The sequence below is a fragment of the Cyprinus carpio genome, unplaced genomic scaffold (assembly GCF_018340385.1).
Source record: "Cyprinus carpio isolate SPL01 unplaced genomic scaffold, ASM1834038v1 S000006762, whole genome shotgun sequence".
Taxonomy (NCBI): Eukaryota; Metazoa; Chordata; class Actinopteri; order Cypriniformes; family Cyprinidae; genus Cyprinus; species Cyprinus carpio.
The window spans coordinates 878250-891447 of NW_024879359.1; the positions used below are offsets into that span (position 1 = coordinate 878250).

General features: G+C 40.0%; 1 protein-coding gene across 1 annotated transcript; it reads left to right on the forward strand.

Annotated features, from left to right (window-relative positions):
- Positions 1-414: 414 nt before the first annotated feature.
- On the forward strand, positions 415-7918 carry LOC109072752 (gastrula zinc finger protein XlCGF49.1-like). Its single transcript, XM_042755985.1, has 2 exons — positions 415-544; positions 7269-7918. Exon 2 carries the CDS (start codon positions 7274-7276, stop codon positions 7916-7918), a length of 645 nt encoding a protein of 214 aa, XP_042611919.1. The 5' UTR covers positions 415-544; positions 7269-7273.
- The last annotated feature ends 5280 nt before the right edge of the window (positions 7919-13198 follow it).

Here is a 13198-nt window from a genome sequence, read left to right on the forward strand (position 1 = left end):
TGTATTCGTCACCGTCCGAATCCGTTCACTCATTTGTTCACTCCTTCCTGATATAGTCCACTCAACTGCCATACACTATATAGGGATTAGTGGATGAGTGAACGAGTGAGCGATTTCGAACACAGCTGAGATTTGGGACATACTAATTATATTTTCGAACACTATATAGAACGGATAGTATGCGAATTGGAACAGCAGCAGGGACTTTTATTTTGTTCTGGCGATGTGATGTCATAAGGCTGCGCCGCGCTCCTGCATCTGTTGCTGTAATTTTATAGTTTTTACAAGAACTGTAAAACGAATTATATATTATGGGATATAACATTGCAATGCTTTATCTAACATTAAAAAACTAAAATAGTGTTTGGCTTTTTTGTTCATTATTTTCATTCCAAACATGACACAGTGCCCAATGATGCAGAAGAACACCCCGCTGAAGCAACTGAGATCCATGTGAATGTTATAAAGATGGCATTTATTAAAGAGGAGAGTGAAGATTGAGAAGCGTTCAGAGTGAAACATGAAGAAACTGAAACACAAACAGGTTGGTTTTTGTTCTCAAAGCTGAACTCAATCATTTGACCCTTTTTAAAATGTCAGATGAATTAAAAAGATGCTGTTGGATCATTGAAGGTAAACACTGTAGCCATTAAAGAAATTTCATTTAGTTTCATATTCATGTGTAAATATTATAATACTGTTTGTTTACAATTTGAATTGAATCTACAGTCGGCAAAAGTTTTGTCAGTAACATAATTTGTGTTTTGCAAAGTTTGCTGCTTCAGTATTTGTAGATTTTTATACGGGTCTATGGTATACGGAAAAACTATTATAAGCATATACGTTTTAAAGGCTTTTACTGGCATAAATATATAATGATTCAGTATTTACAGTGTTGACCCTTGTTCTTCATAACCTCTGCAATAGTGGTGGGCGATACTGCAAAATTTGGTATTATAGGCACTGTAGAATGAATTCTTTACAGTCTTTTTTTTTTTTAAAAAATAAAGAATAACAAAAATCTCTCCCATTTTCTGGTTTAAAAAGCAAATGAAATAAAGTGAAATAAAGGGCACACAATTATTACTGAAGAACAAACAAAGAACAAATATACCTGTGCAATTACATTCCCTGAGCCCCCTTCTGGACCCTGTCCCCTGCTGAAGTCAGAGGTTTTTATTGAGAAACAACAACATATTTACATTTTTATCTTAGACAACAGCTCAATATAGGTGTTTGTCATGCTAGACAATAGACATTATATTAGCACACCGTTAGGCTGTAGGCCTATTTTATAATTTTAATAATTATTATAATTAATTATTTACATTTAAATCAATTACATTTTTAATTAAATTAATTAAAATTAATAATTTTAAGTGTTGTTTTACGACTTTACACATTTGCACAAGTGTAATCTAATGTTAGAGGGGGGCGGGCGGAAGTGAATATAGCCCAGGTCTAAATGTAAGAATTAAAGTTAGTCAGGTTGCTCTCAGCTTCGCAGAATGTCTTATTCTTGAGCAATCTCACACTAACTAATGCTGAAGATGTGATATGACATGACTAACATAATATTAGCCTACTCTTACAAGCTCCCTGGGTATTCTCTGCCTCTCTGAAATGACTCTCCCAACGAACTCTGTCTCTGTGCTGGGGTCTGGAAGTGGATGGATTTCCCTCCTCATTTCTTCGTTTTTGTAGCTCAGCATTTTCCTTGTCATGTGTTTGTATAGGTTTGTAGTGTTGCCACAGTATCAATGCTCTTTTTACACGTGATCACAAGTTGCAGTATTATCATTTAGTGCCGTAAAATAGCTCCACACAACGCTTCTCTTCCTCTTGGCCATCCTGGGGTACGTTTCCCAAAACCATAGTTGCTAACTAAGTTAGCAACTTTGTTGGTTGCAATGCAATTTCCCATTGCCAACCAACTAAGTTGCTAACAGCAAACGCACCCCTGATCTCCAATTCAATAATATATCAATGTGCTAATATAGATCAGTGGAGGAGTATTAAAGTGGGCCAGGATGTGAAAGCAGCGTTTGCTCAGGATTGTAGAGGTAGAAGACACAAGTAAAGTATAATGAACATAGAGGAGAGATATTTAAATTAAAATATCAATTCAATTACAATTGTATCGATCTGATACCAATACAAGTGTTGGCATCGATACTATCGATATTTAGATCGAGCCGCCCACCCCCTACTCTGCAATTTGCTCTGGCATGCTGGATATCAGCTTCTGCGCCAAATCCTGACTGATGGCGATCCATTCTTGCCTTATTAGTTCTCAGAGTTGATCACAATTTGTGGCTTTCTGCTTGTCCACTCGCCTTTTGAGGACTGACCGCAGGTTCTCTATGGGACTGAGATCCGGGGAGTTGCCTGGCCACGGATCCAAAATTTCAGTGTAGTGTAATGATCTTCGAGGCACTTATCACTCTTGCTTTGTGACATGTTGCTCCATCATGCTGGAAAAAACTGCCCATGAATCATTGGAGTAAGTCGCTCTTGCAGGACGTTTTGATATCAATCTTTATTTAGTTTTTTTTTTTTTTTTGTGAAAGGTTAATTATTTTTTGGCAATGAAGTGCATCTGATCACTCTAAACAATAATCTAGAAACAATGTGAACACCACAACAGCTTAAGAAGCAAACTTTGCAAAACACATAATTTATGTCACTGCCAGAACTTTTGACCATGACTGTATGTTGCTTATAAAAAGGAACACTGTTACAAACTAGCTAGTATTAACTAAGCCTCTGGGGAGGACAGTTTATAAAATAACTTCTAAATGGCTGGTGCAACACTGAGCTCTATGTGGCAGCAGACTTGTGGGATATTCTTGGCATTAGTTCCCAAAATGTAAATTAGCTACTTCTCCTCTGCTTAGACACATCATATCATGAGACCACAACAGCAGGCATTTAAAAAAAACAGTATGTTTAAAATAATAATAAATAATTTTAAAAGAAAGCACTATAGTTCAGGTGGGCTCATGCAAACATATACAAAACAAGCAATGTGACAAGAAAGAAAAAATGACATGCTAACAATCAGAGATCAATTCAGACACCTGATAGCAGTCAGCCATGTCACAAGGAGAAGGAAAAAGAAATGCACGGAGAAACAATATCAGCAAACAACAAAGATATAGAGGACATAACAGTCAATCTTAAACCCAGCATGCAGTTAGTTTAGTGTTGATAAAATTGGGCTTGATTATATTGCTTGGATCTAGTAAGCTCTCTATCTGTTGTATTTTGAAACTACTAGACTCTTCTTCCACCTAGAAATGTTACAGGTTCAAAAAATTACCACCTCTTCCGTCTTTCCTATCATTAAAATACTCTGCCAACTTAAGAGTTTTGCAGTTTTGTCAGGTTGTTAGGAAATATAAAACAGAATAGCACTGCCATAACAGTGGAAACTGATAATAATATATCTATTAGTAAACCCATACAAAGAGAAAAGCAAAGGACCTAATACTGAGCCTTGTGCCACTCCATAATTGTGTCTGACGAGGTGTCGCTTCATACAAACAAAGTTGTAATGGTTGGATAGCTTGGACCTGAATGTGCTAATGCTTGTCCACAAATGGCAACATAATTCTCAAGCTATCCAAGAGAATGTCAAAGTTTATGTTGTCAAAAGAAAACTTTTCATAAGCACAGAATAAGCTACAATGTGACTTAATTCCTAAAATTATTCACAATTCCTCTATATTGTTTTTCAGCAAAACTGAACATTCGTTGAGAGAACACTATTTTTCTAATGTTTTGGACATAAATGGTAGATCTGAGATCGGTCTATAGTGCATTCACAACAAAATTCTTAAAGATCCACTGAAGTGCCTTAAAAAAAGCAGCTTAATGCTATGTGATGACGTAATTTCAACTGAATCAGGAAGACAGGGTGGGACATATTGAGCAGCCCCGCCCCCTTTTTAAAATAGCCAATAGAGTTTTGTTTAAATCACAGCTTGGGCCAGAGCCTTTGAGCTTGGTAAAGCTGCATTTGACAGCTTATGACAGCCACAGTCTAATAGATTAGTTCTTTAGATTCAATATTAAACTGTTACTAAAGCAAAACACATCCCACATACACATACATGATGCTGAGGATGTGTAGTTTGAATATTGTATTATTTATGTTGGTGCAGGGCCACCGGTGTTATCTCTTCTACTCGTCAGTGCTGTTTGTCTAACCAGTTCTCCTCCTAATCTGATCCAAATTGGTTTAAAATATAGCATTATGTGTAGAATTCAAATGGGTCAGATACATTTTGTGGTCTGCGCGACTCATGCATATGATCTGCTCCATGCTCGTGTCTCTGGACCGGAGCAGACTGTCTGCACACTGCGGCGGTTCGTGTAACACAATGCCAAACCAGACTTCTTTCGACCCAATGGAAAGCATATTTATACTGTCTGAAGCATTCCATATCCCCCATATAGCGCACTACGCACCATTCAGCATACAGAAAATACTAACTCTGTGAATAAGTGACCTATTTCATCCGCAGTCGTTTTAGGAGCCGTTCACATATCGCACTTAAAAAGCGTGTGGAAAACGCTTAGGCACGCCACTTTCTGCTTTTTTTCCCTCTAAGCCTTTAGGCGCTTGTGCTCCGGAGGTGTCTGCCATTGCTAAGCAACCATGACCTGCGCTCTCCTTGAAGAGCAAAAGTTTCAACAAAGGATAAATGGATTTGCAGCACAAAAAATCAGTCGCAGTAGCTCTGCTACTAAATTTATTTAAAAAATAGCTATCCATATACAGCTATGATCAGCTGTTCCTTCATCTTGGCTGAGCTTTCAATGTTGTTACAGAAAAGGATGAAGCTGACTGGTTGGTTCTTGTCACATGACCTGTGGTGCACTTAACATGCATTCTGACGCCTGGGAACGTGGACACGCCTGGGATCTGGAAAAATGAGTGTGTTGCACTGCGGCTGCATCGTTTCCATTATGAGCGTGCCTGCTGCACGTCTTCATTTGAAATAACGAACTTGATTGGACAGAAAGTTTGATGAGAAGCTAAAGTGCAGGGTGATGTCATCAAAATCATTGATCCATATTGGCGGGGAGTGAGAGACTTTAATTTTTGAATGCTTATATCTTTTTAAATGCAAATTTTCGTTTTGGGAGCACACTAGTTTATAGATAACCTTAAAGGGTCAGTTCACCCCCAAATGAAAATTCTGTCATTAATTGCTCACCCTCATGTTGTTCCAAACCCATAAGACCTTCGTTCATCTTCAGAACACAAATGAAGATATTTTTGATGAAATTGGAGAGCTCTCTGACCCTCCCATAGACAGCAATGCAACTGTTAATATTCCCAGGTCCATAAATGTAGTAAGAACATTGGTAAAACAGTCCATGTGACATCAGTGGCTCAAGTTAAATTTTGCAAAGCTACGAGAATACTTTTTGTGCGCAAAGAAAAAAAAATACTTTATTTAACAATTCTTCTCCCCCGAGGTCCCGTCTTCCGCAATTTCAGAGAGTATACGCGATACGTGCGGCTTTTTCTCCTAAGCATAAACAACGCTGATTACTCAGATTATGTTCATGGATACTCTCCAAAATGGCGGAAGACGTAACTCAGTGGAGAATAATTATTGAATAAATGATTTTGTTTTCTTTGCGCACAAAAAGTAATCTTATTGCTTCGCAAAATGGTAACATAGAAACTTATACCAAATTAACTACTATGTTTATGGACCTGGGAATATTGCAGTTGTGTTGCTGTCTATGGGAGGGTCAGAGAGCTCTCTGATTTCATCAAAAATATCTTAATTTGTGTTCTATCAGAAAGTTCTGAGCTTTCTGATTTCATCAAATATTCGGCACTAAATATCTTAAAATTTTGTGTTCTGAAAGATGGGTCACCCAAAAATGAAAATTATGGTGAACAATCCCTTTAACACTAACATATTCATACTAAATAGCAAAACTAAAATCTTGCTTTCATGTAGACGTTAAAGGGTTAGTTCACCCAAAAATGAAAATTATGTCATTAATGACTCACCCTCATGTCGTTCCAAACCCGTAAGGCCTCTGTTCATCGAGCCGCAGCCAGATAACGAGCGAAACGTTGACTTCGTTCGAAGTCAGACACAGTTTAAGATATTTTAGATTTAGTCCGAGAGCTTTCTGTTCCTCCATTGGACAGAATCATTCAGCATCATCAAAGCCAGTTAGGTTGTATCATCAGCTGCTCCATGCGAATCACGTTCTCAGAATCGACGACGCCGTCCGACATAAACGGTTCTTGACTCGAGAACCATCAATCTTTCGTTCGTTATCGGACTCGGCTCGGTGTTCATCTTCAGTTCTCTCTTCACAGCAGTTCAGTCAGTGTACTGTTTGAGTAAATTAATTACTCCGGGATATTGGTTTATTTGAACTCAGAGGGAGTGTCAGCCATGTTAAAAAAGTTAACAGCCAAGTCATTTGTGGATTAATGCTTATTGTAGACGCGAACTGTTTCAAATGATTCAATTCGATTTGGTGAACTGGTTCAAGAAGATCCGGTTACATCGAGTGATTCGTTCACGAACCGGATATCACTAAACTGCAGTGCTGTGAACGCGCTCACAGCAGACCCGGAAGAGAAGACAATGCTGAATAAAGTCGTAGTTTTTGCTATTTTTGGACCAAAATGTATTTTCGATGCTTCAGTTAATTCTAACGGACCCTCTGATGTCACATGGACTACTTTGATGATGTTTTTATTACCTTTCTGGACGTGGACAGTATACCGTACATAAATTTTCAATGGAGGAACAGAAAGCTCTCGGACTAAATCTAAAATATCTTAAATTGTATTCCGAAGATGAACGGCGGTCTTACGGGTTTGGAACGACATGAGGGTGAGTCATTAATGATATAATTTTAATATCTGGGTGAACTAACCCTTTAAGGCTAAATGCACCTAATGCAGAAATTCAGGAGCAACTAAATAAAATTAAATTCTTGTTGAATACATAACCAGTTCCTCTGGGTCCAATTTTTTAATTTTTATTGGATGGTAGCTTTTTTTTATAATTAAAGTATGTGGGACGTGTCCTAAAGAAGGCTAAGAGTTAACAATATGGTGAAGAGGTTCTGGGAGTAGCTTAGTGTGTATAGGATCTAGCATACAGTACATGTTTTTGCTTTTGAAGCTTTACATCTCTAATTTATTTGATGTCTGTTGTTTTGTACCATTAAACAGCGGTTATTTGTTGGTGTTGGTGTTTTTTTTTTCATCTTAGACTTGATGGCACTGAAAGAGGAGAATCAAGACCTAAATGAAAAAGAAGATAAAGACGAGAAACATGATTTCATGGCTGAAGAAAAAGCTTTTAGTTGCTCTGAGACTGAAAAGACTTTGTCAAGAAAAAAAGCTAAAAAGACAGCGACTAAAGGTAATTTCACTTGCCAACAGTGCGGAAAGATTTTCAATCAAAATAGACACCTTACAGTCCACATGAGAGTTCACACTGGAGAGAAACCTTACACGTGCCAGCAGTGTGGAAAGTGTTTCAGTCAAAAAGTAAGTCTTAAAGCCCACATGAGAGTTCACACTGGAGAAAACCCTTACACCTGCCAACAGTGTGGAAAATGTTTCAACAGAAAAGGAAACCTAACAGTCCACATGAGAATTCACACTAGAGAGAGTCCATTCTCCTGCCAACAGTGTGGAAAAAGCTTCACTCAGAAAGGAAGCCTTAAAGTCCACATGAGAATTCACACTGGCGAAAACCCTTTCGCCTGCCAGGAGTGTGGAAAAGGTTTCATTCGAAAAGCGAGTCTTAAAAAAAGCCACATGAGAGTTCACACTGGAGAGAAGCCTTACACTTGTGTCCTCAATGTGGAATTCACTCTGGAGAGAAGTCATAAACCCTCAAACCCCACATCATAAACCACAAAACAGAGAAGCCGTTAAGTATCACGGTCAGTGTGGGAAGAGTTTCAGATTTACAGTAACCCTTTGTCACCACATGCGGATTCACTCAAGAGAGAACCGTTTTATATGTCATCAGTGTGGAAGAAATTTCACAGACAGGAATCATCTCAAGAGTCATGTAAAGATCCATTTGGGAGATAAGCCTTTCATGTGCCATCACTGTGGAAAGACTTGCAAAAACAAAACAAACCTTGAGGTTCACATAAGAGTTCACACTGGAGAGAAGCCTTTCACCTGCCCTCAGTGTGGAAAGCATTTTGCACTCAAAGGAAACCGTGAGGTGCTGCACATGAGGCTTCACACTGGAGAGAAGCCTTACGAGAGTGTCTTAAAATGTAAGAAGAATTTCACATATCATAGAGAACTGAAATATCATTTGCAAACTCATTCTGAAAAGAAACCACAATATTCTGAGTGTATGACAAAGAAGCTTACTAAGATGAGTCATTTCAAAAATCATCTGTGTAGGTTCTCTCTGGAGGAAGACCATTTAGGTTGTGATAAGTGCAATAAAAAATTTATTTTGCCATCACAGTTACAGATACACCTGAAAAGTCATGCAGATGTGAGGCCCTATTCTTGTTCTTTCTGTAGAAAGAGTTTTAAATGGCTCAGTAGTTTAAAATGGCACCAGAATACATGCATGTTCGTGAAATCAAAGCTATTTTCACACCGCAGCAATGAATGTGGGCCAAACAGATATTCTTCCATTTTTATTTATTTATTTTATTTTATTTTATTTTATTTTATTTATTTATTTTATTTTTCTTTTTTATTTTTATTTTATTTATTTTATTTTTCTTTGGTGAGGCTGATATGCATCACGATATGCAGTCCAGTAGTTGAAGAAATTCAGCTGAAAACTGTAACAGGGCAGGAGGGGGTGGTGGGTGAACTCAACATGGATGTTCATATCACCCAAAAGCAGTTATAACATCAATCTATTCCAATGCCTCAAATAATGGCATTTAGGGATGTGCAGATGAAATATTTGTGAGAGGAGATTTGACATCTCGTCAGAGATCTCAAATGATGGGTTTGATTTAATAATAATAATCTAAAAGGGACCAAAAGCTTTGCTCCGGTAGATGAGAAGGCTGGCCAACAACAGCAGTACAAAAAGCCCTGGAGTATGGTTCTGATTTAAAATGCAAGGCATTCTTTTTAAAGGGCATGTCCAAGATAGTTCAGGTAATGGTGGGATGCAGAGATAAATCCATATCCGCCTCTCATCAGGATCTAGCTGCATGGATGACTGACAGGACTATTTCAGCCACCAGTAGTCCAGTCTGCGGCTAAACCAGTTTTTCGGCAGCTTGGAGATTCTGGTGGTAGGAGGTAGCTATATCCTTGTGAGTTTAAGGAGTCAGCCTCTCGCTTAAAGAAAAAAGGTATTTGGTGCATTTTGGTTGCTAGGTCTCTGTGTAATGCACATATAATCCAGAGATTTTTCCAGGATATGGTCATGAATGAGGCAGGATTTGTTTGTAATAGACCTGTGCATTTAAGAGTTCGATTTTGCTACTTGATGAAAGAACAAATCTTGCACCCGGCCGTAGCAGACTGGAGTCCCACCCCACCGCTTTTCTTGCATTCAGCTTCAGTGTATGTGGTGCGACAGTTCGTGCTGCTGACCAGAGAGAGCCGGGATGGTGTAGGATCTGTCTGTGAGCAGACAAACTTTCATGGGAACTTCTATGGAGATAGCGTGGACGGCATGGAGAATTCCTAGTTGTTTAAGCACTGCAAATGCACGGTGGAGTGAGGAAAACTGTTGAGATTCATCAGCTGGTTGACGGAGTAACTCAACATAGTGGAGGCGGCGAAGCGCTGAAAAAACGGGCGCTTTTTAGCGGCAATGCAGCAGCTGCTATGCGATGCAACGCAAGCAGCGACCACCAATTCCAGGGAGTCTCCGAAAGCAGGTGTTTCTATTAGCATGGCAACAGGTAGGCCATCGCTTAGGACTCAAAAAGCTACCTGATAACGTTAAGCTATCCAGTAAGGTCCACAAGCAGTTCGGTGGTGCGGGAGGTAAACACAGGTTTTTTTTTTTGTTTTTTTTTTTTTTGTAAAAGGTCCACCTGGTCGGTGGCTTAGGGTAGAGGGGATAGTAAAAGATAAAAAAGGTAAAAGATAAAAAAGGTTTAAACTTCATGCTATTTTGGCGCTGACTGGAGAAGCCGGGCGCAACAGACAGCGCCAGCGCCCCTCTCCACAGCTGCCCTCAAAAGATAGTTAGAGATGATAGCATAAGGAGAAGTACATTGTATTTGCCATTTAAGGTAAAGATGATAACATTAGATGGTTGATTCTGTTAAGCAAAGTTTGTAGCAAGAGGTTTCTGACAGTGTTCTCTTTATTGTAAGTCGAAAAAGATTAATTATTGAAACTCTCACCCTTTTATTCTTTATGGCTCTTGGTGCCCCCGGCCCCATCCTTTGAATATTTATGCTGATTGGTATAGGACTGGCAGGAAACTTGTGTGAAATTCTTCTATACCTGCATACTTCATTTGCATGCTTTAAGGTAGTCTCCCCAGGTGTGTTGTCTCTATCTTTAAGCACTGCCCCTTAAAATGCATATTATAAACTATAATGTACAGATCCCAACCAGTCTTGGTGACTGCAGCTGCACCAACAGCACATTTTTTTAATAAAGAATCCTTGCTAAAGATAGCTATTACAGTTTCCTGGTCTTTTGCTTCTGAGTTTTCCAAAAAGTAATGGCTGCATCTCATATACAAGTTGCAACTTCAAACTTTTTTTTTGAAAACCCCTTGATCTGCAAGTGATATTTTGCTGCAGAGAATGACATTTTATGAAAACAATTCAACAAAGGCATCAGTGAACTATTTGAGAAAGTTTCTAATACATTATTTATGGACTTGAGAATGTAACATTGATGAAGCATGATAAAATCAAATTATTTAAACATTCAGAATTCAAAATTATTCAACCCCTAAAAGTCTAATTTTTGTGCAGAATCTTTATTCTTTAAAACCACCACAATAAACAGCCTGTGTTTAGAAGCTTCTGTCACCCTCCCCACGGAAAAATAAGTTTATTCAAGTATGCTATTAGTGTACTTCTTTTAAACCAAAAATAGGAAAGTATGCTTTTTAGTTGACTTTATGTACTTCTCAAAAATGGTCTTCTATGTACTCCCTCAGAAATATACTTTTATATGACATTTAAGTATACCTTGACTTATACTTCTTACAAAAAGTCTAAATATATTTGAGCCATACTTGTGCTCCTAGAACTATGTTTTCATTATTATATGGTAGAGGGCGCTTAGTACACATCTTTCTGTACAGAATTTCCCCTCAAAAACGCCTCTAGGTTACGATGTAACCCTAGTTCCTCGAGGAACGACGCCATGCGCCGAATCAGCCAAACCTCAGAAACTTCCCTGTGCTGTGGAAGGATGGCGGTACGCACATGCATCTTTGAGAGATCTATTGTGACAACAGTCCTCGACCTGATCTGGAGCTACAACATGCTTGATCGCGGAGCATTTTGAACTTCAATCTCATAACTGATCGATGAAGACCGCGAGGTCTATGATCGACACAACCCCCCATCCTTCTTTGGAACTATGAACGCCGTAAAACCCGGATTCCCTGTCTGAGGAGGGACCACCGATGGGCCATTTCCCCTTTCTAATAGGGTTTTCACTTCCTGTTCCATAACCAGATTCCCTGCTCGGGCCGCATCATTGTCGGAGTAACCCCGCTGGAACATCGGGCGGTGCAGAGCCGAACTGAATACGGTAGCCTTTTTCACTGTGTGCAGGACTCCATTGAGATACATTTGGCAGTAGTTTCCACTGCCAAATAATCTACTAAGGGAATCAGTCTCGAGATCGACTCTGGTAAGAGGCCCCCTCGCGAGGCGGCGAAGCGCTCCCAGCCTCGCTACGCCGCACGGGGAAGATACTGAGAACGAGCGGCTCGCTGGGACCGCGCCTGGAACACGCAGGGCTGGCAGATCTGCCCCAGAGGGCACTGAGGCGACGGCACCGTACCGCGTGTAAACCCCCCAGCCAGAGTGCTGCCCTCTAAGCCCTGGCTTCTGACGTCTGGCTTCTTGGCCGAGGACTTCTTGGCTGATGACGCGCCCTTAGATTCTTGTTTGGTCCTAGACACCCGGCCGAGAGCGTCGCTGGGACTTTCTTCCAGACTCTGAGGTACAAAACTAGAGGCCTCTGTTTTGGCCCAACGATCGGGCGTTCTCTTTGGGTGGGCGCTGAGGGAGATCAGTCGTCCTTCTTAATCTGAAGTAAAGCTTCTGTTCCACCCGAGCATCACTCTGTAGCCGTCTCTCCCCATCCCCCACTCATTGCCCGTAGTAATCTGACGAGGGATGTAGATGCGGCTTTAAAACGGGCTTTCCACCACGATCTAGCGATTTCTTTCTTCGTGCAGATCGGGAAAAAACACGGAAGTGCCCCCGGCTTAGGAGGGTGGTCTATCGCCCGCCCAAGCGTTCATCAAGCTTGCTTTTCTGTGGTTCAGTTGTTTTCTCGGCGGGCCAATCGATGCTTAATTTGGCCACCGCGCGAGTCACCACCTCTAAGAGCTCCTCATACTGCGGCGAGTGGGGTGGCGAATCCCTATCGACAGATTCCACATCAACCTCCCCGGAGGAAGAGAGGCCGAGTGTCGATCCCTCTCCCTGGGTGGAAGGAACCGCAGAGCGTGCTTCCAACTCCAGAGATTGGGCACTGGATCTGGCAGAAGTGGAAGGAGATAGGGACTTGCCCGTCTCCATTCCCTCTGCCAGATCCAATTGCGAATCCCACGAGTGCAGCTGCCGTATAAATAAAATGAAAGCTAGAATAAAATGTTTTTGTTTACAAGCAGATACCCTGTTCTTTCTTGGATGTTTTGTAGTTTCAGAGATTCATTACAAAATAGATACAAAAGTAAAACCTAATAGGGCATGGAGTATACTTAAGGATGATGTAAAGTTCACTTAAGAAAACCTTATGAGTATACTTGCAGCTTAAATCTACTAACCTAGTGGTTTACTCAGGACTATACTTTCAAAGTGTACAAAGTATTTAATATTGACTATCAGTATTAAATGTAAGATCACTTTTTAGGAGAATTGAAGTACAATACAAACAATAGAGGTAAATAGTTGCGTACTCAGGTGTACTGTTATACTTACAGTATACTATAAAAGATACTTTTATAACTAGAAAGGAGGCCAACGTTAGGGTCCCAAG